The following is a 26528-nucleotide window of genomic DNA, read 5'->3' as shown; positions in this document are numbered from 1 at the left end:
CCCGTGTCCGTCTGTGTGTCCCCATGTCCGTCCTGTGCCCGGGGAGCTGCCTGTCCCGTGTCACTGTCCGTGTGTGTCGGTCGTCACCGTGTCCTCCCACCCCTGTGTCCGTCTGTGTGTCCCCATGTCCGTCCTGTGCCCGGGGAGCTGCCTGTCCCGTGTCACTGTCCGTCTGTGTCGGTCGTCCCCGTGTCCTCCCATCCCTGTGTCCATCTGTGTGTCCCCATGCCCAGTGTCTGCTTGTCCCGTCCCATGTCCATGTCTGCTTGTCCTGTGTCCCCACCCCCAGCGTCAGCCCATTCTGTGCCTGGGGATCTGCTCGTCCCGTGTTGCTGTCCGTGCATCTCTCTGTCATCCCCGTGTCCTCCCACCCCTGGGTCCGTCTGTGTGTCTGACACCAGTGTCTGCGTGTCCCCATGTCCATGTCTGCTTGTCCCATGTCCCCGTGTCCCCACCCCCAGCGTTGGCCTGTCCCTGCCCTCCCCCTCCCCCAGCAGTCGTGGGGGGGAGTTTTGACATTTCGTTTTATTACAAACAGAGTTAATCACAGTGCAAACCCCCGATCAGCCAGTCCCATCCACTGTAAGCAACACCCCGCACCCCACACAATCATCACCCCCCTAGCAGCACAACTGCCCTGCACCTTGGAGGCTGTCTGACAGCGGGAAGCCCGGGGAGGAGGATGCGGAGAGCTGGGGGGGTGGAGCTGGGGGGCACAGGGCTCTGGGCTGAGATGCTATGGGGTGATGGCGCCATCTCACCCCTGGACCGAGGCTGCCCAGATCCATGCCCCACGCCCAGCCAGCACTGACAGTGCAGCCTGGGGTTGGGGTGTCATCGTTATCCGCCAGTCCCACACACAGATCATCCCCCACTGCACAGCACACACCCCCAGCCCTGACCCCTGTGCAAAGCAAATGTGAACCCAGGAGTCCTGGCTCCCAGCTCCCTGCTCTGACCACTAGACCTCTCTCCCCTCCCAGAGCCCCTCAGGAGTCCTGACGGTCTCACCTGGGGAGACTATCACCCTCATTGTGCCCAGCGAGCAGGGGTAGGTGGGACCGGAGCTGCCCCCCACTGAGTGCTTCATGCGGGGGGAGGGAGCTGCAGAAGCTCCCCTGGGTGGTGTGGGGGGGTGTGCAGTGATTCCCGAGGTCCCAAGCAAATCACAGTCATTTTTTTCTGATTTCCGAGTACACGGTGCCGCTCTCTGGGGGGGGCTGGGGCCCGGGTGGTGGCTTCTGGTCTCCTGCGGTGAAGGCGAGTGTAGAATACTGAACGTCTTCCTCACCCTGGAAGACAGGAAAGCCAGATCAGAGAACCCAGGAGTCCTGGCTCCCAGCCCCCTGCTCTAACCACCAGCCCTACTCCCCTCCCAGAGCCAGGCAGAGAACCCAGGAGTCCTGGACCCTGACCGCATCCCTGTCCCCGAGCCAGGGAGAGAACCCAGGAGTCCTGGACCTCACCCCGTCCCTGAGCCAGGGAGAGAACCCAGGAGTCCTGGACCTCACCCCTGTCCCTGAGCCAGGGAGAGAACCCAGGAGTCCTGGCTCCCAGCCCCCTGCTCTAATCACCAGCCCCTACTCCACTCCCAGAGCTGGGGAAAGAACCCAGGAGTCCTGGCTCCCAGCGCCTCCTCCCGCTCTAACCACCAGCCCCCACTCCCCTCCCAGAGCCAGGCAGAGAACCCAGGAGTCCTGGCTCCCAGCCCCCTGCTCTAATCACCAGCCCCTACTCCACTCCCAGAGCTGGGGAAAGAACTCAGGAGTCCTGGCTCCCAGCGCCTCCTCCCGCTCTAACCACCAGCCTCCACTCCCCTCCCAGAGCCAGGCAGAGAACCCAGGAGTCCTGGCTCCCCGGCTTTAACCCACCAGACCTCATTGCCACTTCCCTCCTCTCCCCTCCCAGAGCCGGGCAAGAACCTAGGCGTCCTGGCTCCCAGCCCCCACCCCGCTCTAACCACCAGACCCCACTCCCACCCTCTCCCCTCCTAGCAGCAGGATAGAACCCAGGAGTCCTGCGGCCAGACACGAAGTCTCCTTACCATGGTAGGTTTGTTGTCACTATCGCCCTGGTCTGAAGGACAGAGACAGGAGACAGACGGGGTTAGAAACACGACAGTCCAAGGTGCAGTCCCCCCCCTCAGCCAAGCAGTGACACCCCCCCCCCCAGGGGCAGCAGGGCCCGTGCAGAGTTAGTGGCAGCAGGCGAAGCACCAGCTGGGTTAGTGGCTGCAGCCGGTGTGGCCCCCAAGGGCTCAGCAGGGATCCTGGGGGTGGGGGTGCTCCTTGCACCAGGATGGTGAACCCGGGGGGGGGGGGAGGGAAGGGAAGGGAAGGGCGAGCAGTGGGGGATGGGGAGGGAATAAGCAGGCAACCCCTTGGCCACGTGACCCCCAGGCCCTGCGTCTCCGCGGTGCTGCTCCAGTTCCCAGCCCCAGCCGCGTGGGTTGGGTTGGGAGGGAGTAAGGGGGGGTTGCCGGAGGGAAGGGGGTGGGGGGATGGAATATGCAGGGAACCCCAGGCCCAAGTGATCCCTCACCCCATTTCCGCGGTTGCCCCCCGAGTTCCCAGCACCAGACGTGGCGGGAGTGGGGGGCACCCGGAGCCCGTGACACCCACAGCCCAGAGCAGCGACAGGGGACCCAGGACCCAGCCCGGGAGAAGAGAATCCCAGACGGGCTCTTGGAAACTGGGGCTGGCGCGGCTGTGATGTCACTTCCTGTCTGGCCAGGGAGTTTCCCATCATGCCCCTTGGCTGTCAATCACACTGTGGTGCAGGGGAGCAGCAGCGGCACTAGCAATGGTACAGGCATGTGGCTCGCAGGCCCCGCCCACACGGCACATGGCATGAAGCTGCGAGGGGTGGGGCTGCTACTTACTGTGGGTGGGCGCGGCCTGGCCTCCCACGGGCGAGTGCTGCTTGGGCCCCCTGGGAAAACAGCAGACTCTGCGTGACACCGGGGGGCAGGGGTGGCAGGGCAGGGGGGTGGGATTGGGCCGTGTCCCACGCCAGGAATGGGGGGCAGCAACCAGCCAGCTTCCCCAAAACTGCAGACCTGTCCCGCCTCCTCTCGCCTCCCCACGGCCCATCCACCCACACACACACCTACCGAACCCCATACCCATTCATCCCCCCCACCTCTCCATCCATCCACCCCCCACATTCACCCTGGCTCTCCCTGTGGGGATGGGTAGCTCTGGGGTGGCTCAGGGTGCTGGGTGCCAGCCTGGGCAGGGATTGCTCCCTGGGAGACCTGACACTGTTTCCAAGAGGCGTGTGGGGTGAGATCCCATCCTGGGGGGCAGAGAGGTGGAAGGACACTTCAACACAGAGCGACTGACAAGCAGAGACCCCAGAGTGCAAAGACCTGGGGCTGAGGGGCAGAGAGAGTGACCCCCTCCAGCACCCAGGGGCAGCTCCCAACCCCCCTCAACAGCGCTCAGGGCAGCCCCCAGCCCCAGGGACCCCCGGCCCCCCGAGCTGTTACCCTTCAGTTTTGCGGAGCAGGAAGTAGAGCAGGCCCCCAAGCAGCACCGCCCCAGCCAGCGACCCGATGACAATCCCGGCGATGGCTCCAGGCGACAGGCCTAGAGGTGAAGTTGGCTCTGGAAGAAATTCTGGAGGAGAAAAGGGAGAAAGGGGGTGTGTGTATCAGGGAGTACAGTCACCGCCCCCCCCTCACAGCCCCACGCTTCCCAATGCTGCTTCCTCTTGGTGCCCAACATGAGGCCCTGGGGGCTGGAGCCCCCATCTGCCCCCCCCAGAGACATTGGGGGTAGCTCAGCCAGGGGTCCTCTGAGCCTGACAGGTTTGGGCCCAAAACAGGACCCAGGATGCGGTGGGCTGAGGGGGGGTCCAAAGGTCAGGAACTGGGAAGTCTCCTGGTGCTACCCAGCCCCCTTGGGAGCAGGGGGGGCTTGGGGCCCCCCAGTGGAGCCAGTGACCCCCACGCCCAGTGCTGGGTGAGTAGGGGTCTCAGCTATGGCTGGTGTCAGGGGGATTCGGGAGACCATGAGGCTGGACGGTGCATTGATAGATCCCCTGCCCCCCAGCCACAATGGAGTCCCTCCTAGGCATGGGGGAGACAGACCCCCAGCCTAGCCCCAGTCCGGGCACCCAGCACCTGGCCCTACAGAGGATGGACCATATCCAGAAACATCGCCCAAGGGTCCCCGAGCGCCATGGTCAGCCCACGTCCCGGCCACCCCACCACGCCCCAGCCCGGCTCCGTGCATGGCCCAGACACACCTGCACCTCGACCCCAGCAGAGCGTTTTCTGGTGGCGGACAGGGAGACAGCGCTAGGTTTGATCTCAGGGACTCACCCACAAACCGCGCAGTGACACACACAGAGACAGTGCGGTTGGTAATCGGGTTGTGAGCACGGCACTCGTACGTGCCCTGGTGATCTAAGGTCATGGGGTTAAAGGTCAAGCTGCTTCCGGTCTGGTTAGTGTCGGTGCCATTGAGACCCCAGCGATAGCTCGGGGCTGGGATGGAGTCGGCGACGCACGTCAGGGTCAGTGGGGACCCGAGGGTCAGGGTGATGGGTCCCGGCGGGTCAATCCTGACAGACTCTGGCCCATCTACACACAGAGAGAGGGGATCAAGGGAAAGGACAGTGCCCATGAGAGATCCCTGTATTAACAGCTCCTGTATCCAACCCCAGAGGCAGCCGCATCTCCATGGCTGGGCGATGCCAGCAGGGCCAGAGGGGCCGGGGCTGCAGTTACTCACAGGCCAGTGTCACGGTGCCGGGCTCGCTGCGTTTGGTGCTAACGGGGTTCCTGACCTCGCACTGGTAGGCACCGGCGTCATCCCGGGTGACACCCAGCACTGTGAGGGTCCGGTTGTCAGGGGAGAGCACCAGCCGGTCACTGGGCACGAGGGACGCCCCGTCCCGGAGCCAGAGCACGGTGTCAGCGCTGGGGGAGCTGTTACACCTGAGGGTGAAGGTCCCGTTCTCCAGCACTAGGGTTTGGTTCGGTGTCACCGTGGGCCTGGGCAGCATTTCTGTGCAGGGAACAGAGAGAGTGTTACTGTGTGTCCCTGATGCACCATGTGGGATTGGGGCTAATGTCTTGTGGGACTGGGGCAAGGGTGCTGGTGTTGCCACCATGTGAGGTTCTGGGAAGGGTCCCAGCGCCATTGTCCTGCGGTGTCGTGGGAAGGGTCCTTCGCCCTTTGCTCCTCAGAGCCGCGGAGATGGGCAGTTGCCTTCTGGGGTCCAGCAGAGGGTCCCTCTCCCCAGCATGGAGTCTCACAGTTATTGATGCCTCCCTGAGGCTCTGGCTCCCGGAGTCCTGTGATTTTTGGGAGACTCTCGGCTCTGGTTTGAAGGGAGAGTGACGCTGTGGCTCCTAGACTCTGGCCTGACAGCAGGATTTTCAAGATGATCCCATGACAGTTCAGGCCGGACCTGAGGTCACAACCCCACAAGGTGTTTGGTGCTGCTGGCATAGTCCCGTGGGCACAGCCCTGTGCCAGTTTCTTGCTGTCCCCTCCGACCCAGATGGAGCTGCCCATCCCAGACCCAGGACGAAGGGTGGGGGTGACCTTGCTGGTGCATCATGGGCAGTCAGCCAGAGTCATCTCAGTGTCCCCAGGGAGATAGGGGAGACCCAGTGGGGTGAGGGGGGCAACCTCCCAACCCAGCACTGCCCCCTAGTCCCACCCAGCCATATAGCTCAGCAAGGGCCTGTGACAAAGTGGGGCTGTTCTTAATGTTCCCTCTGAATACTGTGGGGGGGCCTGTTTCTGGCCGACCCTCTGGCTCCTGGCAACTAATGGCCAGGCCCTTCCCCATGCCAGGTGATGCTAAAGGTGCTGGAGACAGAGAGATCAGGTGACCTCCTGGCCCGGGAAAGGGGCTGAGCAGAGAGGAGGGGCTGGAGGGGGTTTCAGTTTGGGGGTGGCTGGGGACGAGGAGTGAGGGCAGACGTGGGTGTCTGCCTTGCTGGGCCCCAGAATGGACCCGGCCGAGGGGTCCGGTTCACTGTAGCTACAAGCTCTGTTTTAGACCCTGTTCCTGTCATCGAATAAACCTCTGCGTTACTGGCTGGCTGAGAGTCACGTCTGACTGCAAAGTGGGGGTGCAGGACCCGGTGGCTTCCCCAGGACCCCGCTGGGGCGGGCTCGCTGTGGGAAGCGCACGGAGGGGCAGAGGATGCTGAATGCTCCAAGGAGAGACCCAAGAGGTGAAGCCGTGTGAGCTTTTTGCCCTGCAGACAGTCTGCTCCAAGGGAGAGGAGGCTCCCCAGAGTCCTGCCTGGCTTTGTGGGGAGCAGTTCCAGAGCATCGCCCGGTGACTCCATGACAGGGCCTCACAGCCCCAGGCCCCCTGGGTTCTCCCCATGACCCACGAGAGTCTGACTGGGGAGGAGAGGTCCGGACTCCAGTGGCAGGGCCAAGGAAACCCCTCCAGTTTGTACCCCCTTCCCCAGTGGGCTGGGAACATCCTCTCCCATCTGTTCCCTCAGGGCACCCCCCATCTCCCTGTCCCCCTCTGAGCTCCCTGTCCTGCCTGTTGTCTAATTCACTCTCCAGCACCCCTTGCTGGGGGGCACTGAGCAGTGCGGGGGCCTTGGGGGGCAGGCGAACCAGGTAAGTCCCAGGAGAGAATCAACAGAGTGAAGGAGGAAACAGCGGCTCAGAGAAATGGTGTCTCCCCTCCCCAATCTGCCCCATTCGCTACCCACCCCCAGGAGGCAGCGCCGGGGCCGGCAGTGCACAGATCTCACTGGGACACAGACCAGGTGCGCGGCTGGGGGCCTGGAGCCAGCCCATAGGGGGATAGGGGGTACAGACTGACACGCCCCCGCCAGAGCCATGGCCACATGCCCGGCCCAGGTGGGAACCAGCTGGAGGCGCCAGGTGTGCAGGAATCTGCTGCCTGAGCTGCAGTGGGGTGTGATAGGGGCGTCCCATGGAGGACAGATGCCCCAGAGGGGCAGGGGGAAGAGTCAGAATGGAGCCAGGAGGGAGAGACAGGCACAGAGCAGTGCACTCGACCTGCTGATCGGACGGGTCAGGCATCACTTGGAAGGCGACAGGCAGCGTCCGGTCCAGCTGCAGCACGGCTGGGAGCAGCCCCCACAGGACAGAGCCCACGGGGTGGAGCTGGGCCCTGGGCAAGACCAGAGCGCAGGGGGATGTGGCTGGAGAGACAGTGAAATAGCCGAGAGCACCCAGCACAGGGAGCGGGATCCGCGCAGGCAGTGACAGGCGACAGGGGGTGTCTGATCTGGACTGGAGAGGGTTGGAAGGATCCCCTGGAGAACAGATCCCGAGGGGTGAATCCAGAACTGAGCTGAAGACCCCAGACCTGGCTCTAGAGCCAGGCAGAGCCCAGGGTGCAGGAACGGCGCTGACCCGCAGGGTCGGTGCACAGCGTGACAGGTGACAGGGGACGTCCAATGCAGACAGGAACCCAGCTGCAGACAGAACAGATCCGGAGTGGCCGGGGCGCTGGCTGGAGAGTGACGGAGCCCCAGGTTCTCTGGGTGCCTGAGAGAGAAGAGGGTGTAGGGCGCGGTGCCCGGCAACTCACCCTGCACCTGGATTACCAGGCTGGTGCTGTTCTTGGTCAGGCTGGTGATGGGGTTCTGTGCCTGGCACATGTACATGCCCTGCTGATCCAAGCTTGTCAGATTAAGGGTCAAGCTGCTCCCCGTCCCCTTTAATTCAGTGCTATTGAGAACCCAGCGATAGTGCGGGGCTGGGACGGACTCAGAGACGCACGTCAGGTGCACAAGGGACCCCAAGAGCTGGGGGAGGAGCTCTGATGGCTCTATCCTGGCGGACTCCGGCCCATCTGCACAGAGAGGGAGGAGGTCAGGGGAAGGGCACCAGAAAGGGATCCCTGTATAAACAACCCCACGCCCAACTCCATGGGCAGCTGCATCGCCATGGCTGAGTGAGAGCCAGGCGCAGCGCGGCCGGGCGATGGGGCTTCGGTTACTCACAGGCCACCGTCACGGTGCCGGGCTCGCTGCGTATGGAGCTGACGGGGTTCCCAACCTCGCACTGGTAGGCACCGGCGTCGCCCCGGGTGACATTCAGCACTTTGAGAGTCCGGTTGTCAGAGGACAGAACCAGCCGGTCACTGGACGCAAGGGACGCCCCGTCCCGGAGCCAGAGCACGGTGTCAGCGCTGGGGGAGCTGTTACACCTGAGGGTGAAGGTCTTGTTCTCAAGCACGAGGGTTTGGTTTGGTGTCACCGTGGGCCTGGGCAGCATTTCTGTGCAAGGAGCAGAGAGAGCATTACCGTGTGTACTGCCCCTCCATCCACATAGCATCGGGGTCCAGCACCACCATTCTGTGGGTTTGTGGGGAAGGTTCCAGTGTAGTCGTCCCACAACATTGTGGGAAGGGTCCTGGTGTCACCACCATGTGAGGTTCTGGGAAGGGTCCCAGCGCCACTGCCCTGCGGTGTCGTGGGAAGGGTCCTTCGCCCTTTGCCCCTCAGAGCTGTGGAGATGGGCAGTCGCCTTCTGGGGTCTGGCAGAGGGTCCCTCTCCCCGGCGTCGAGTCTCACAGTTATTGGTGCCTCCTTGAGGCTCTGGCTCCCCGAGTCCTGTGATTTTCGGGAGACTCTCAGCTCTGGTTCGAAGGGAGAGCGACGCTCCGGCTCCCAGACTCCGGCCCGACAGTAGGGTTTTCAAGCTGATCCCATGACAGTTCGGGCCCAAGAGGAGGGTTGTGACCCCACAGGGTGCTTGGTGCTGCCGGCATTGCCCCATGAGCACGGCCATGTGCTGGGTCCTCGCCTTCTGCTCCTACCCAGACGGAGCTGCCCATCCCAGACCCAGGCCGGACACAGGGGTGACCTTGCTGGTGCATCCTGGGTAGTTTGCCAGAGCCTCTAACTGACCCTGGGGAGCACAGGGTGACACAGTGGGGTGAGGAGGGCATCCGCCCAGCCCAGCGCTGCCCCCCATTCCTACCCAACCCTATAGCTGTGACGAAGTGGGACTGGTTTTAATGTTCCCTCTGAATACTGTGTGGGGGCCTCAGTTCCTGGCCGACCCTCTGTGTCCTGGCAACTAATGGCCAGGCCCTTCCCCCTGCCAGGGGATGGATGCTAAAGGTGGGGGAGAACAAAGGGGTCAGGTGACCTCCTGGCCCGGGAGAGAGAGACAGTCAGAGAGGAGGGGCTGGAGGGGGCTGGGGAGTTTCTGGAGGCTGGCTGGAAAATGGAGGGGAGCCCTGAGAAGGCAGCGGGACTGTGGCCTCCCCGGGGCCCCAGATGGACCTAACTAAGGGGGGTCTTGTTATCTGTACTGGCAAGACCTGTTTTGGACTGTGTTCCTGTCGTCTAAATAAACCTCTGAGTTACTGGCTGGCTGAGAGTCACATCTGACTGCAAAGTGGGGGTGCAGGACCCTGTGGCCCGCCCAGGACCCCGACTGGGTGGACTTGCTGTGGGAAGCACACAGAGGGGCATATGCTGAATGCTACATGTGAGCTTCCTGCCCTGCAGACAGTCTGCTCCAAGGGAGAGGAGGCTCCCCAAAGTCCTGCCTGGCTTTGTGGGGAGCAGTTCCAGAGCATCGCCCGGGGACTCCATGACAATAGCTCAGCAAGGCCCTCACAGCCTTAGGCCCCTGGGTTCTCCCCGCATCCCATGAGAGTCTGACTGGGGAGGGGGTGTCCAGAGTCTAGCTGCAGGGCCAAGGAACCCCCTCCAGTCTGTATTCCCTTCCCCGGGGGTGGGGGGTGGGACTGTCCCCTTCAGTCTGTTCTATCAGGGCACCACCCTCCCATGCCCGCTGGTTAATGCTCTCTCCAGGAGCCCCTTGCTGGGGCCACCGAGGGGTGCGGGGCCCGTGGCGGGCAGGCACATAGAGAAGAATCTGGTAAATCCAAAGAGAGAATCAACAGAACGAAGGCGGAAACAGCACCTCAGAGAGACGGTGCCTCCCCCTCCGGCCATCCACTACCCAACCCCAGGAGGCAGCGCCGGGACCAGCAGTGCCCAGATCTCAGGCGGGGACACAGACCAGGTGCGCGGCTGGGGGCCTGGAGCCAGCCCATAGGGTGATAGCGGGTACAGACCAACACCGCCCACCAGAGCCATGGCCACACGCCCGGCCCAGGTGAGAACCAGCTGGATGTGCCACGTGGAAAGGAATCTGCTGTCTGAGCTGCAGTGGGATGTGATGGGAGCGTCCCACAGAGGACAGATGCCCCAGAGGGGCAGGGGGCAGAGACAGGACGGAGCCGGGAGGGAGAGACGGGCACAGCACAGGGCACTCAATGCGCTGATAGGACAAGTCAGGCATTGTTTGGAAGGGAACAGGCAGCATCTGGCCCAGCTGCAGCACGGCTGGGAGCAGCCCCCACAGGACAGAGCCCACAGGGTGGAGCTGGGCCCTGGGCCAGACCAGAGGGCAGAGGGATGTGGCTGGAGAGACAGTGAAATAGCCGAGAGCACCCAGCACAGAGAGTGGGATCCGCGCAGGCAGTGACAGGTGACAGGGTGTGTCTGATCCAGACAGGAGCATCCCCTGGAGAACAGAGCCTGAGGAGTGAATCCAGAACTGAGCTGAAGACCCCAGACCTGGCTCCAGAGCCAGGCAGAGCCCAGGGTGCAGGAACGGCGCTGACATGTGGGGTTGGTGCAGAGTTACAGGAGACAGGGGACGTCCCAGGCAGACAGGGAGCCCGGCTGGAGACAGGACAGATCCAGAGTGGTCAGGGCGCCGGCAGGACAGACAGTGACGGAGCCGTGGGTGCTCTGTGTGCCCGAGACAGAGGCGGGTGTGGGGCACAGTGCCAGGTTACTCACCCAGCACCACAGTCTCCAGGGTGGTGTAGCTCGAGTGGCCAACAAAGACAATTATCCCCACACAGGTGTAAGTCCCAGACTGGCTCACGGAGAGATTGGGGACCAGGAGCTCAGAGCCGGAGGAGGCCAACAGAGCCCCAAATGTACAATGCCTCTGGACTGGCATTGGCTTGACAGGACAGCTGGAGGCTGGAGCCCTCAGCATAAACGTTCTGGCGGTGGGTGATCGCGGAGGTGTTGAGCCCATCTGGAGCAAAGACAGGAGAGCTGCGTGTTGGGGAGGGGCTGCGGGGGGAGGCTGCTCCAGCTGCAGAGACCTCAGCACCCAAGAGGTCTAGATCCAAAAGCCAGCAGGCACCCGACACCGTCCAGCCGGTGCCGCTGCGTAGCTTGGGAGGATCCCCCCACTTCATCCAGGCCATGGAGGAGATGGGTGGTTTGGAGAGAGACGCCCTTTCTGGATCCAAAGTCCCGGAGTGATGGAGATTCCCCCTCCCCAAGCTGCTCCCCGGGGTCCCCTCCCTGCGAGGAAGTGGCCCCGTACCCCCAGGCTGGCTCTGACTCACTGCAGCTCCCAGCTTCAGGGTCTTGCTCCGCATTGACCTGCAGGGTTTGAGCCCTCTGCTCCCACAGACCCCGGCCCCACGTCTGTCTGTCTGCATCTCACAGATCCTCCATCTCCTGCCCCCAGGACCCCTGACCTCTGACCCACCAGCTGGAGCTCCCCCAGCCCCATGTCTGTCTGTCTGCGTCTCACAGATCCTCCATCTCCTGCCCCCAGGGCCCCGATCTCCGACCCACCGGCCAGAGCTCCCCTGGGAAGTGGGGAAGGACCCTTGGTTGCCGGGGCTCACGCTTACAGAGCACGTCCAGCGGGACAGTGTCGTTCTGGGAGCTGGCAGCGTTGGTGGCAGGCAGGTGTAACTGCCCAAGTCGTTCCTGCTGCCAGGATCCAGCATCACGGTCTGGTTGTCGCTGCTCAGAGGGACATGGTCTCCAGCCTTAACAATCTCGTTATCCTTGAACCAGTTGTAGGAAACTGGGCTGCCCCCAGCCTCACACCTCAGGGTCACGGCCCCGGGTTCGATGGGGACGGAGGGGGGAGATGGTGATTGACCCTAGACACCCCCTCCGCAGGACAAAAAGGGGCAGGCAGTTATCCGAGGCACAGCGGAGCAGCCGGTGGGGCGTATGTTCCGGGATGGGGTAACATGCTCCTTCCCCCTGGAGGTCCAGCCTGGCCCTGTGACGTTACTGACATAACCTGTGACCATATGGATCATTGTTGCAATCACTGTTATATATTTGCTGCAAATATTGTACAAAAGTTGCTGTGTGAGGTGTCTATGGAAAGGTTATAATTTGCTGATTATGATGATGCTGTCTGTGTTTGTGTATCATTTGTGTAACTCAAGTTATGAATGCCAGCTATGTTCTTGTATCTCAATGTGTTTGATTCTAAATAGCATTAGTGAAGCATTTGGTGAGATTCTTGAGAATTAAGTGCCCAAACCAGAAACACTTAACTGACAATGGACTTTGGAAGACTCCAATCTACATATGAAGTCTACCTGGGAAAGTTCAAGATAGCATGTGGGCAATGTTAACACAGAGAAGGACCGGGATATTCTACAGGCAGATCTGGATGACCTTGTAAACTGGAGTAATAGTAATAGGATGAAATGTAATAGTAAAAAGTGCAAGGTCATGCACTTAGGGATTAATAATAAGAATTTTAGTTATAAATTGGGTACACATCAGTTGGAAGTAACAGAGGAGGAGAAGGACCTTGGGGTATTGGTTGATCGCAGGATGACTATGAGCCGCCAATGGGATATGGCTGTTAAAAAAGCTAATGCGGTTTTAGGATGCATCAGGCGAGGTATTTCCAGCAAGATAAGGAGGTGTTAGCAGCGTTATATAAGGCGCTGGTGAGACCTCACCTGGAATATTGTGTGCAGTTCTGGTCTCCCGTGTTTAAGAAGGATGAATTCAAACTGGAACAGGTTCAGAGACGGGCTGCCAGGATGATCCAAAGAATAGAAAACCTCTCTTATGAAAGGAGACTCAGAGAGCTTGGCTTGTTCAGCCTAACCAAAAGAAGGCTGAGGGGAGATATGATTGCTCTTTATAAATATATCAGAGAGATAAATATTAGGGAGGGAGAGGAATTATTTAAGCTTAGTACCAATGTGGACACAAGAACAAATGGATATAAACTGGACCCTAGGAAGTTTAGACTTGAAATTAGATGGTTTCTAACCATCAGAGGAGTGAAGTTCTGGAACAGCCTTTCAAGGGGAGAAGTGGGGGCAAAAGACATATCTGGCTTTAAGATTAAGCTTGATAAGTTTATGGAGGGGATAATATGATGGGCTAGTCTAATTTTGGCAATTAATTGATCTTTGATTATCAGCAGATAAGTATGCCCAGTGGTCTGTGATGGGATGTTGGATGGGATGGGATCTGAGTTACTGCAGAGAATTCTTTCCTGAGTGCTGGCTGGTAAGTCTTGCCCACATGCTCAGGGTTTAGCTGGTGCCATATTTAGGATCGGGAAGGAATTTTCCTCCAGGGCAGATTGCCAGAGACTCCGGAGGTTTTTCACCTTCCTCTGCAGCATGGGGCACGGGTCACTTGCTGGAGGATTCTCTGCACCTTGAGGTCTTCAAAGCACAATTTGAGGACTTCAGTAACTCAGACATAGGTTAGGGGTTTGTTACAGGAGTGGATGGGTGAGATTCTGTGGCCTGCGTTGTGCAGGAGGTCAGACTAGATGATCATAATGGTCCCTTCTGACCTTAAAGTCTATGAAGCTAGGAATGTCTACCACCTGTAAAGAACTGAGTCATGCATGAACATGTGACTTGCCCATGTGACTCCAGACTCCATTTTGCTGTAATTTTCTACAGTAAGAACAAAAGGTTCCTACACCTGGAAAAGAGACTATAAAAGGCTGATGCCTCATCTCCATCTGGTCTTCAATCCTGCTTCTTACCTCTGAAGGGACTTTGCTACAAACTGAAGCTCTGGACAAAGGACTGAATGACCCATCCTAGCGGGGGATGTTCCAGAGACTTGATTTGAACCTGCAGTTTATTTCATCACTGCTACAAGCCTGAACCAAGAACTTTGCCATCACTGTATATAATTTCTAACTCTCATCTCTATCTTTTTCCTTTTATTAATAAACCTTTAGATTTTAGATTGTAAAGGATTGGCAACAGCGTGATTTGTGGGTAAGATCTGATTTGTATATTGACCTGAGTCTGGGGCTTGATTCTTTGGGATTAAGAAAACCTTTTTCCTTTACTGGGGTATTGGTTTTCATAACTATTCCCAGGACAAATGGCACTGGTGGTGATACTGGGAAACTGGAGTGTCTAAGGGAATTGCTTGTGACTTGTGGTTAGCCAGTGGGGTGAAACCAAAGTTCTCTCTGGCCGGCTGGTTTGGTTGCCTTGGTGTGGAAAGGACCCCAGCCTGGGGCTGTAACTGCCCTGCTCTGAGCAATTTGTCCTGAATTGACACTTTCAGTTGGGTCCCATCAAAGCCAGCATCATTACAGGCCCCCCCATTGGGGAGTGAGCCAGGCTGACCCTCATCCTGCTGGGGTCAGGTGGGAGCATCCCACGGACACAGGGTGTGACATTGCACTCCATATGATTTTATGAAAATATGCTAATAAGTGTGAATATAGTGTAACTGGAATCTGCTTCATGCAAAAGGTCCCTTGTAAGGTATCATTACAAAGCTTATAATCTACTGAGTGTGGTCGTCCTATTTCTATAAATGTATCACTCTTGTATCTGAAACTAGAAATCTGAACTATAACTCTGAGGTCCCATTGTAGTTATGCAAAGTGTGGGCCGTTAATGGTGGTTTGGAATCTTGATGGCTCCCATCAACCAGGACAATTGACTGCAGATGGGTGTGTTTTATCTGTAAGTCTTCCTGTGTACTGTGTGCTGGCAAGTGGGTAATGAAGTCTTGCAGTGATGTGATCATGTCACCTGAACTGGAATCCATCTTTAACCTGGTGTCTTTCCATTTCGAAGAGGTGGTGGGAACCCAGAGAGGGACAAAGGATTCCCGCCTTATGCAAAAGAGATATAAAGGGGTGGGACAGAACAAAAGGGGAACTGTAGCGAGGCGGTGTGGCTCCTCTCCTCCTCCGGGAGGGTCGAGCCCCGCCAGGGGCCGGAAGGGGCGGGGCCACAGGGCACTGAACCTGCCCCTCAGAGGGTCAGGAGGCGACGCGGAAATATAAAAGCCGGCCGGCGGCGCTCAGTTGAGGCCCAGCCGCCGTCGGGAGCAGACCTGCCAGAAGGTGTTCGTGACTGGGAGGCAGCCGAGGCCCAGGGGGGTTGCCCGGACTAGCCGGAGCTGCCCCGCGCCCGCTACGAGGAGCTGCTGGAGCCGCCCTGCGCCCGCTACTGGGAGGAGCTGCCGGAGCCGCCCCATCCCTGCTGTTACCCCGAGGAGCCGCCCCGTCCCTGCTGTTACCCCGAGGAGCTGCCCCGCGCCCGCTATGAGGAGGGGGTGCCGGAGCCGCCCCGCGCCCGCTAGGAGGAGGAGCTGCCGGAGCCGCCCCGTCCCTGCTGTTACCTTGAGGAGCCTCAGGCGCCCGCTATGGGGAGGGGGTGCCGGAGCCGCCCCGCGCCCGCTACGAGGGGGAGCTGCCAGAGCCGCCCCGTCCCTGCTGTTACCCCGAGGAGCCGCCCCGTCCCTGCTGTTACCCCGAGGAGCCCCCCGCGCCCGCTACGAGGAGCTGCTGGAGCCGCCCCGCGCCCACTACTGGGAGGAGCTGCCGGAGCCGCCCCATCCCTGCTGTTACCCCGAGGAGCTGCCCCGTCCCTGCTGTTACCCCGAGGAGCTGCCCCGCGCCTGCTACGAGGAGGAGCTGCCGGAGCCGCCCCGTCCCTGCTGTTACCCTGAGGAGCCGCCCCGCGCCCGCTATGAGGAGGGGGTGCCGGAGCCGCCCCGCGCCCGCTACTGGGAGGAGCTGCCGGAGCTGCCCCGCGCCCGCTTCGAGGAGGAGCTGCCGGAGCCGCCCCGTCCCTGCTGTTACCCTGAGGAGCCGCCCCGTCCCTGCTGTTACCCTGAGGAGCCGCCCCGCGCCCGCTATGAGGAGGGGGTGCCAGAGCCGCCCCGCGCCCGCTACTGGGAGGAGCTGCCGGAGCCGCCCTGTCCCTGCTGTTACCCCAAGGAGCCGCCCCGTCCCTGCTGTTACCCCGAGGAGCTGCCCCGCGCCTGCTACGAGGAGGAGCTGCCGGAGCCGCCCCGTCCCTGCTGTTACCCTGAGGAGCCCCCCGCGCCCGCTATGAGGAGGGGGTGCCGGAGCCGCCCCGCGCCCGCTACTGGGAGGAGCTGCCGGAGCTGCCCCGCGCCCACTACGAGGAGGAGCTGCCGGAGCCGCCCCGTCCCTGCTGTTACCCCGAGGAGCCTCCTGTGCCCGCTACGAGGAGGAGCTGCCGGAGCCACCCCGTCCCTGCTGTTACCCTGAGGAGCCTCCTGCGCCCGCTATGGGGAGGAGGTGCCGGAGACGCCCCGTCCCTGCTGTTACCCTGAGGAGCCTCCTGCGCCCGCTACGAGGGGGAGCTGCCGGAGCCGCCCTGTCCCTGCTGTTATCCCGAGGAGCTGCCCCGTCCCTGCTATTACCCCGAGGAGCCCCCCGCGCCCGCTACGAGGGGGAGCTGCCGGAGCCGCCCCGTCCCTGCTGTTACCCCAAGGAGCCCCCCACGCCCGCTATGGGGAGGAGCTGCCGGAGCCGCCCTGTCCCTGCTGTTACCCCGAGGAGCCACCCCGTCCCTGCTGTTACCCCAAGGAGCCCCCCGCGCCCGCTATGAGGAGGAGCCGCCGGAGCCGCCCCGTTCCTGCTGTTACACTTAGGAGCCGCCCCGCGCCCGCTACTGGGAGGAGCTGCCGGAGCCGCCCGGTCCCTGCTGTTACCCCGAGGAGCCCCCCGCGCCCGCTACTGGGAGGAGCTGCCGGAGCCGCCCCATCCCTGCTATTACCCCGAGGAGCCCCATGCGCCCGCTATGAGGGGGAGCTGCCGAAGCCACCCTGTCCCTGCTGTTACCCTTAGGAGCCCCCGGCGCCCGCTACTGGGAGGACCTGCTGGAGCCGCCCCGTCCGGGCTGTTACCCCGAGGAGCTGCCCCGTCCCTGCTGTTACCCCAAGGAGCCCCCCGCGCCCGCTATGGGGAGGAGGTGCCGGAGCCACCCCGTCCCTGCTGTTACCCCGAGGAGCCCCCCGAGCCCGCTATGGGGAGGAGGTGCCGGAGCCACCCCGTCCCTGCTGTTACCCCGAGGAGCCCCCCGAGCCCGCTATGGGGAGGAGGTGCCGGAGCCGCCCTGTCCCTGCTGTTACCCCGAGGAGCCGCCCCATCCCTGCTGTTACCCCGAGGAGCCCCCCGCGCCCGCTACGAGGGGGAGCTGCCGGAGCCGCCCCGTCCCTGCTGTTACCCTGAGGAGCCGCCCCGTCCCTGCTGTTACCCCGAGGAGCTCCCCCGTCCCTGCTGTTACCCCGAGGAGCCCCCCGCGCCCGCTATGGGGAGGAGCTGCCGGAGCCACCCCGCGCCCGCTAGGAGGAGGAGCTGCCGGAGCCGCCCTGTGCCTGTTGTTACCCCGAGGAGCCCCCCGCGCCCGCTATGGGGAGGAGGTGCCGGAGCCACCCCGTCCCTGCTGTTACCCCGAGGAGCCCCCCGCGCCCGCTATGGGGAGGAGGTGCCGGAGCCACCCCGTCCCTGCTGTTACCCTGAGGAGCCCCCTGCGCCCGCTACGAGGGGGAGCTGCCGGAGCCGCCCTGTCCCTGCTGTTACCCCAAGGAGCCCCCCGCGCCCGCTATGAGGAGGAGCCGCCGGAGCCGCCCCGTTCCTGCTGTTACCCCGAGGAGCCCCCCGCGCCCGCTACTGGGAGGAGCTGCCGGAGCCGCCCCGTCCCTGCTGTTACCCCAAGGAGCCCCATGCGCCCGCTATGGGGAGGAGCTGCCGGAGCCACCCCGCGCCCGCTAGGAGGAGGAGCTGCCGGAGCCGCCCTGTCCCTGCTGTTACCCCGAGGAGCCCCCCGCGCCCGCTATGGGGAGGAGGTGCCGGAGCCACCCCGTCCCTGCTGTTACCCCGAGGAGCCCCCCGCGCCCGCTACGAGGACGAGCTGCCGGAGCCGCCCTGTCCCTGCTGTTACCCCGAGGAGCCCCCCGCGCCCGCTATGGGGAGGAGGTGCCGGAGCCGCCCTGTCCCTGCTGTTACCCCGAGGAGCCCCCCGCGCCCGCTATGGGGAGGAGGTGCCGGAGCCGCCCCGTCCCTGCTGTTACCCCGAGGAGCCCCCCGCGCCCGCTATGGGGAGGAGGTGCCGGAGCCACCCTGTCCCTGCTGTTACCCCGAGGAGCCCCCTGCGCCCGCTACAAGGGGGAGCTGCCGGAGCCGCCCTGTCCCTGCTGTTACCCTGAGGAGCCGCCCCGTCCCTGCTGTTACCCCGAGGAGCCCCCCGCGCCCGCTACGAGGGGGAGCTGCCGGAGCCGCCCTGTCCCTGCTGTTACCCTGAGGAGCCGCCCCGTCCCTGCTGTTACCCCAAGGAGCCCCCCGCGCCCGCTACTGGGAGGAGCTGCCGGTGCTGCCCCGTCCCTGCTGTTACCCCGAGGAGCCCCCCGCGCCCGCTATTGGGAGGAGCTGCCGGAGCCGCCCTGTCCCTGCTGTTACCCCGAGGAGCCGCCCCGTCCCTGCTGTTACCCCGAGGAGCCCCCTGCGCCCGCTACGAGGGGGAGCTGCCGGAGCCGCCCTGTCCCTGCTGTTACCCCGAGGAGCCGCCCCGTCCCTGCTGTTACCCCGAGGAGCCGCCCCGTCCCTGCTGTTACCCTGAGGAGCCCCCCGCGCCCGCTACGAGGGGGAGCTGCCGGAGCCGCCCTGTCCCTGCTGTTACCCTGAGGAGCCGCCCCGTCCCTGCTGTTACCCCGAGGAGCCCCCCGCGCCCGCTACGAGGGGGAGCTGCCGGAGCCGCCCTGTCCCTGCTGTTACCCCGAGGAGCCCCCTGCGCCCGCTATGGGGAGGAGGTGCCGGAGCCACCCCGTCCCTGCTGTTACCCCGAGGAGCCCCCCGCGCCCGCTATGGGGAGGAGCTGCCGGAGCCGCCCCGTTCCTGCTGTTACCCTTAGGAGCCCCCCGCGTCCGCTACTGGGAGGAGCTGCCGGAGCCGCCCCTTCCCTGCTGTTACCCCGAGGAGCCGCCCCGTCCCTGCTGTTACCCCGAGGAGCCGCCCCGTCCCTGCTGTTACCCCGAGGAGCCGCCCTGTCCCTGCTGTTACCCCGAGGAGCCGCCCTGTCCCTGCTGTTACCCCGAGGAGCCGCCCCGTTCCTGCTGTTAACCCGAGGAGCCCGCCGCGCCCGCTACTGGGAGGAGCTGCCGGAGCCACCCCGTCCCTGCTGTTACCCCGAGGAGCCCCCCGCGCCTGCTAGGAGGAGGACCTGCTGGAGCTGCCCCGCGCCCGCTATGGGGAGGAGCTGCCGGAGCCGCCCCATCCCTGCTGTTACCCCGAGGAGCCGCCCTGTCCCTGCTGTTACCCCGAGGAGCCCCCCGCGCCCGCTATGGGGAGGAGGTGCCGGAGCCGCCCCGTCCCTGCTGTTACCCCGAGGAGCCCCCCGCGCCCGCTATGGGGAGGAGGTGCCGGAGCCGCCCCGTCCCTGCTGTTACCCCGAGGAGCCGCCCGCGCCCGCTACAAGGGGGAGCTGCCGGAGCCGCCCTGTCCCTGCTGTTACCCCGAGGAGCCGCCCCGCGCCCGCTATGGGGAGGAGCCGCTGGAGCCGCCCCGTCCCTGCTGTTACCCCGAGGAGCCCCTGGAGCAGACCTGGCCGGACTTCCCAGAGGTGCTGCCGGACCTACCGCCCAGCCCCAGCCAGGAGGGGCCCAGGCTACTTGACTTCCCATGGGCCGACGCCACCGACCGGGTAGGCCCAGAGGGGGAGATTGGCAGTGGCCCACGGGCAGCCGACCCCAGTCAGGCTGCTGACGTGCCTGAGCCCATGTCAGTGTGTTGCGGCCAGGATCCCCACTGACCGTCAGCGGTGACAGCCGCCCCTAGGGCCCCGGGCTGGGACGCAGCGGAGTGGGAGGGCCGGCGTCCCCCTGCCACCCTCTCAGGGGCGGCAGACTCTCCCTCCCCCTGGCCTGAGGAGGCCACTCAGATAACTGTGTGTGTTTGGTGCCCCACCCGACCCAAGGGCTGGGCCCCCTTAAAATGTGCCACTGCTCGGTCCTGCATCAAGGGGCTCGAGGTGCCCGAGCCTCGGGCGAGGCGGCCCTCAGCCCTGGGACTGAGATCCCGAGCTGACGTTCTGTTTACTCCGCCCTGCAGCAGAAGGCTGGAGTCCTGAGCGACTGTGCAGCGTCGCTTGGCCCTGACAAAAAGGGCAGACTCGGACAGAGTGTAGCGAGGCCGGTGTCGCTCCCCTCCTCCTCCAGGAGGGTCGAGCCCCGGCCGGGCACCTTTACAGGAACCATCATGAGAAGTCCCCTAGCTACCACCTGAGCTGGAACAAGGGCTGCACCAGGGGAAAGGATTGTGCCCAGACTAGGAAGGCGTCAAGTCTGAGAAAGGAAACTTATTGAAACATCTCTGAGGGTGAGGTTTTATCTGTATTCAGTTTTCTATCGTATTGCATGTTTTATTTTATTTTGCGTGGTAATTCACTTTGTTCTCTCTGCTATTACTTGGAACCACTTAAATCCTACTTTCTGTATTTAATAAAATCACTTTTTACTTATTAATTAACCCAGAGTATATATTAATACCGGGGGGCAAACAGCCATGCATCTCTCTCTATCAGTGTTCTAGAGGGCGAACAATTTGAGTTTACTCTGTATACACTTTATACAGGGTAAAATGGATTTATTTGGGGTTTGGACCCCATTGGGAGCTGAGTACCTGAATGCTGGAGACAGAAGCACTTCTTAAGCTGTTTTCAGTTAAGCCTGCAGCTTGTGTGGGACGTGGTTCAGATCTGGGTCTGGGTTTGCAGCAGGCTAGTGTGTCTAGCACAACCAGGCAGGGCACTGAAGTCCCAAGCTGGCAAGGAAAACAGGCTCAGAGTAGTCTAGGCACATCAGGTGACAGTCCCAAAGGGGGTTTCTGTGATCCAACCCATCACTGAGGGGCTGTGGAGTGAAACTGGAATGGACCCAGAGCCCAATGGACAGGATGTGGGGCAGAGACAGAGAGAGAGCAGGGAGCACGGGCTGCACTGAGGGCAGAGGGTGGGTGAGAGACACACCAGGCTGACGTCCGATTCCCACACGGGGCAAAGGCACAGAGCCGAGGGGAGGCAGGACAGGTCACAAGCGACAAGGCACTGGGCACAGGCAGGCAGCGTTGGATGCGCTGGGGAATTGAATCCAGAGTGATGAATGATCCAGATTCAGGAATACAGTTTCCTCTGATACTGTGTGGGTGCCTCAGTTTCTGGCCGACACTCTGTCTCCTGGCAACTAATGGCCCAGTGTGATGATGAGGTTCTAGTGGGACCCAACTGAGGTGCTAATTTAGGACTAATCGCTTAAACGGGGCAGTTACCGCCCTAGGCTGGGGTTTTTCCACCTCTAAAGCAAACCAAACCATCCAGACAAAGAAGACTTTGGTTTCACCCCACTGGCTAACCACAAGTCACACAAGCAATTCCCTTAGACACTCCAGTCTCCCCGTATCACCACCAGTGCCACTCGTCCTGGGGATGAATGGTTATGAAAACCAACACCCCAATAAAAGAACAGTTATCTCGATCCCAAAGAATCAAGCCCCAGACCCAGGTCAATATGCAAATCAGATCTTACCCACAAATCATGCTGTTGCCAATCCTTTAAAATCTAAAGGTTTATTCATAAAAGGAAAAAGATAGAGCTGAGAGCTAGGATTGGTTAAATGGAATCAATTCCATAGAGTGATGGCAAAGTTCTTGGTTCAGGCTTGTAGCAGAGATGGAATAAACTGCAGGTTCAAATCAAGTCTCTGGAACATCCCCAGCTGGGATGGGTCATTCAGTCCTTTGTTCGGAGCTTCAGTTTGTAGCAAAGTCCCTCCAGAGGTAAGAAGCAGGACTGAAGACTAGAAGGAGATGAGGCATCAGCCTTATATAGGCTCTTCCAGGTGTAAGAACCTCTTTGTTCTTACTGCGGAAAATTACAGCAAAATGGAGTCTGGAGTCACATGGGCAAGTCCCTGCACACCCTGCTGAGTTACAAGGCGTATCTGCCTCCTCTCCATGGGTCAATTGTGTAGCTGATGGTCCTTAATGGGCCATCAAGCAGACTAGGCAGAACTAACACCAACTTGTCTGGGATGTCTCCCAGAAGCACAGCACAAATTTGAAATACAGACAGTATAAAGCCAATACTTATAACTTCAACTACAAAATGATACAGACAGCATAATCATAACTAGCAACCCAGAACCTGGTCTTAGACACCTTATATGACCCCATTTACATAAGATTTGGTGCCTCTACAGGACCTTGATTGCAGCCATGTTCTATATGGTCCCAGTTTATATCAATAACGTCACACCCCCAACGCAAAATTGATGCAGGAAGGGATGACACAAACATCGCTGACTGCATCCCAAGAGCTCCCCATCCTTGGGTCTGTCTCACTACAGCTAATGCTGGGCTAGAGGCCGTACCAGTGTCTAACAGAAATGGTTTCACAAAGTCCTGTTCAATAACATGATTGAATCTCTTTACAAACTCAAGGTAAAACGTGGTTTTAACAACAGTGGATTGGATCTGCTTTTGCCTAGCAGAAGTTACTGGCTGGTGGGGTGGGCTCTCTGTGCTAACAGCTATTAGCAAGTCTTTCTTTTCCCAGCCAGGCAGGTAATTTGCATTAACACAAACATTAGCTTTTAACTTTTTAGCTGCTACCAATTCCAAGGCTGGACTCTGTTTTACAAAGTTACCACACAAATCCAGAGGGTCTGAGGGTGAGAGTTTGCTTGCCCTTCCCTGCATCCTCAAGTATTCCAGTAACCAAATCTGTCCTGAGACCCTGAAGCACAGGCTGCTCACTCACAGAATCAGCATGGAGACATTCCTGTTCCAAACCATTGTCTTCCCGACAAGCTGGGCGGTTATAGGGCTGCTCAACTTTCTTAACAGCTTTTACTCCATCTGAGACCTTCTTAAAGCTACCCACACTGGATCTTTCAAAAGGAAAGTCAGTGGATCCATTTACAACAGAAAATTTCTGGCTGTTAGGAACTGAAACTTCCTTGACTAAATCACTTTTACACCCTTTAGTTGCAGTAAACTGCTTGCACAGGTTATCATGAGGATTTCCTTCCCTATGGGCTTTTCTAAGCAGCAATTCACCCCTCTCAGAAATTCTACCCTTGCCCAGGGCTGCCCAGAGGATTCAGGGGGCCTGGGGCAAAGCAATTTCAGGGGCCCCTTCCATAAAAAAAATTGCAATACTATATTCTAGCTGGGGCCCCTACGGGCCCCGGCGCAAATTGCCCCACTTGCTCCCTCCCCCCACAGGTGGCCCTGGGAAAAATAAACCTTCCGCATCTCGGCACAAACCCAGTTTAGAGAAAAAACTTCTTTACAAGGTATCACTGGTTCACAGCATCAGCTAGTGCTAAAAGGCACTAAAGCTCATTAAAAGGGTTGGACAAATATTTTCCGTCAAAACTTTTTTTGGATTGAAAACTACGGAGTTTTAAAAATATCTGCTTTCCTTCAAAATTTGTGTTGTTTTTTTAATTGAAAAGCTGAAATTAGTCTGCCAAAACTTGAACATGGTTTGGGGTTTCAGAAGTGTGTGGCCAAATATTTGCTGCTTGCTGTGTTTGATTGTTTAAAGAAAGAATAAAAAAATTCTGCTTAAAAAAGAATCCAAAACTTTTGAACCACCTCAGATTGTGACCAAATGCCTGAGCCCATCCAGTCAGAGATTTTTCCAGGTTTCTGATACTCTGCTGGCTTCCTTGACTTGGATCTGTCTCCATAACTTTGGGTTCATTTAGCTTAGAACATAAGAACGGCCGTACTGGGTCAAACCAAAGGTCCATCCAGCCCAGTATCCTGTGTATCGACACTGGCCAATCCCAAGTGCCCCAGAGGGAGTGAAGCTAACAGGCAATGATCAAGTGATCTCTCTCCTGCCACCCATCTCCACCCTCTGACAAACAGAGGCTAGGGACACCATTCCTTACCCATCCTGGCTAATACCCATTAATAGACTTAACCGCCATGCATTTATCTGTTTCCTAGAGACTGGCTCCACGGGGTCCCTCACAAACTGGAGACGGTTACTGTGGGTTTGTCTTTAGTATAGACTATGTACATACTCCACAAACTGAGCATTTGAGTTTGTTCCAGAATCTGGGATGAGCCTATGTTGTGAAAACTGAAATGCTCAAAATAGCACATGGATGTGAATGGACACAGGGTGCTAAAATTAAATTAACCCAGGAGTTCTCAAACTGGGGGTTGGGACCCCTCAGGGGGTCATGAGGTTATTACTGGGGGTCACCAGCTGTCAGCCTCCACCTCAGACCCCGCTCTGCCTCCAGCATTTATAATAGTGTTAAATATATAAAAAAGTGTTTTCAATTTATAAGGGGGGGAGGGGTCGCACTCAGAGGTTTGCTATGTGAGGGGGGTCACCAGTATAAAAGTTTGAGAACCCCTGAATTAACCCCTCTGGAGCCTCAGGGAATGCTGGGGAGAGGGGGGGTCTCCCTTGGTAGGGCTGGGAAGGATATTGCTCTTCTCAAGTGATCCCTCCCCCAGCGGCTAATTTTAAAGGAAGCCCCCTCCCCTGACGTGAATCTCCCTCTGGCACTGAAATTAAACATTGGCATTTGAGACGTGAAAGGGATGGGAGCCCTAATGGAAAAGCTAACAGCTTGGCTCTTCTGCAAGCCTCAAACTGCTGAATGAGCTTTAGGGTAGGGAAGGCTGTGCCTCCCAAACAGCCTGGACCTGCCCCCTAGCCGACCCGCACCCACTTCCTGCCCCCCAACTGCCTGCCTCCCTCAGAATCCCTGACCCATCCTGCTCCTTGTCCCCTCACCATCCCCCAGAGACCCCCATCACCACCCCAGGACCCACCCCTGCTCCCTGTCCCGACTGCCCTGACCCCTATCCACGCCCCCGCTGAGTCCTGACAGACCCCCAGTATGCCCACGATCCAACCCCCCCATTCCCTGTCCTCTGCCCGCCCCCCACCTCTGCCCCCTCCCTGTCCCCGGGACTCCCTGCCCCTTAGCCAACCCCCCTGTTCCCTGTCCCCTGACCGCCACCTCCAACCTCTGCCCCCTCCCTGTCCCCGGGACTCCCTGCCCCTTAGCCAACCCCCCTGTTCCCTGTCCCCTGACCGCCACCTCCAACCTCTGCCCCCTCCCTGTGGCCTGATTGTCCCTTGGACTTCCTGCCCCTTAGCCAACCCCCCCCAGCCCCGGCCCCTTACCCCCGGCTCCCCCCTCACCCGGAGCCTCAGCACGTCTAGCAGCGTCCCTCGACAGCAGCAGCGTGGCTCTGGGGGGCCCCTGAGCTCCACCCCGCTCAGAGCCGCGCGGTCGGGGGGTGGGGCTGAGAACTCAGCCGGCGCTCAGCTCCCTCCGCCCAGCCTGGAGCTCGCAGCCCTGCTCCCTGACCACGCGGCTCTGAGCAGGACGGGGCTCAGGGGCCCCGCTGCTCCGCTGATCAGGGACGCTCCTGAATGTGCTGAGGCCCCGGGCGAGGGGTGGAGCCGGGGACGGGCCGGGGCGGGAGCCTCAGCCGTTCTTTTGGGGGCCCCTGCGGAGCCCGGGATCTGGGGCAAATTGCCCCACACACCCCCCCCCCCCCCGTGCGGCCCTGCCCTCGCCCTTTTCACCTAGGGCTTGGTTTAAATCGACACTTTCCGGAGAAACAACAGACTCTTTCTGGGTCTCACTTACATCCAGAATCACCTCTGGCCCATCAGGCAGATCTCTACACAATCCCCTTCCAGGCAAACTTACAGACTTTCTAGATAACAGGTTAGATGCATTCTTCTTCCCTTGGCCACACACAAGCTCAGGAATCTTTTCCTTCTTGCTACGAGTTGTCAAACTGTCAGTGGGCAACACAATGAAATCACCTTCCTGCTCTCCTTGTGCCCTGGCCAGGGTATCACCCTGAGCAGACAGAGCTGCTACCCCCTTTTCCAACCACACATCAGCAACTGGCAAACTACAAGCTCCCGAAATTGTCTGGTCTCTGGGATTTTGCTGCGACACTAACTGGATGGACCCTAGTCACAGCGCCATTCTCCCCAGCAGACACAAACTTAGGACCATTCCCTTCCTGGGCTTTAGCTGTGTCCACAACCAACTCTGAGACAACTGCACTATTCTCAACCATCACAGGCTGAGAGGCACCTTCTGTCTGCTCCACAGACACAGAAGAGCTGGAGACACCTTCTCCTTCCCCAGACACACAGCTTGGGATTTCATTTCCCTTGTCCCAGCACACAGGGCTGTTCACAGACAACTGCTTGGAGACTGGGGTAGCTTCCTCCATAGACAAGTCAGTACCCCTGACAGACACAGGCACATTTCCTTCCCTGTCACATTTCTCCACACAGGACACAGGTAAGGGATAGGGACACTCATCTTCCACTATCCTTGTCTTCCCAAACTGCTGACTAGACAAAGCCATCGGCTCACAAGGCTGCCTAGGCTCCTCCGAACTTTCCCTACCAGGCACATTGCCACTCCCAACAGACA

General features: G+C 60.1%; 1 protein-coding gene across 1 annotated transcript in view; it reads right to left on the bottom strand.

The window, feature by feature from the left end:
* Window positions 1–564: 564 nt before the first annotated feature.
* The window catches only part of LOC115643894 (carcinoembryonic antigen-related cell adhesion molecule 1-like), a 39637-nt gene continuing 13673 nt past the window's right edge, over window positions 565–26528 (bottom strand). Inside the window, exons 3-10 of the mRNA XM_030547902.1 lie at window positions 7967–8242; window positions 7552–7815; window positions 4740–5015; window positions 4328–4588; window positions 3491–3608; window positions 2882–2931; window positions 2045–2076; window positions 565–1292 (exon numbers count right to left, since the gene is read on the bottom strand). Coding sequence (XP_030403762.1) covers window positions 1173–1292; window positions 2045–2076; window positions 2882–2931; window positions 3491–3608; window positions 4328–4588; window positions 4740–5015; window positions 7552–7815; window positions 7967–8242 — 1397 coding nt within the window. The 3' untranslated portion in view covers window positions 565–1172. The remainder of the gene's footprint in view (window positions 1293–2044; window positions 2077–2881; window positions 2932–3490; window positions 3609–4327; window positions 4589–4739; window positions 5016–7551; window positions 7816–7966; window positions 8243–26528) is intronic.

This window comes from Gopherus evgoodei, unplaced genomic scaffold (assembly GCF_007399415.2).
Source record: "Gopherus evgoodei ecotype Sinaloan lineage unplaced genomic scaffold, rGopEvg1_v1.p scaffold_76_arrow_ctg1, whole genome shotgun sequence".
Classification (NCBI taxonomy): Eukaryota; Metazoa; Chordata; order Testudines; family Testudinidae; genus Gopherus; species Gopherus evgoodei.
This window is presented reverse-complemented; position numbering and strand designations above follow the sequence as displayed.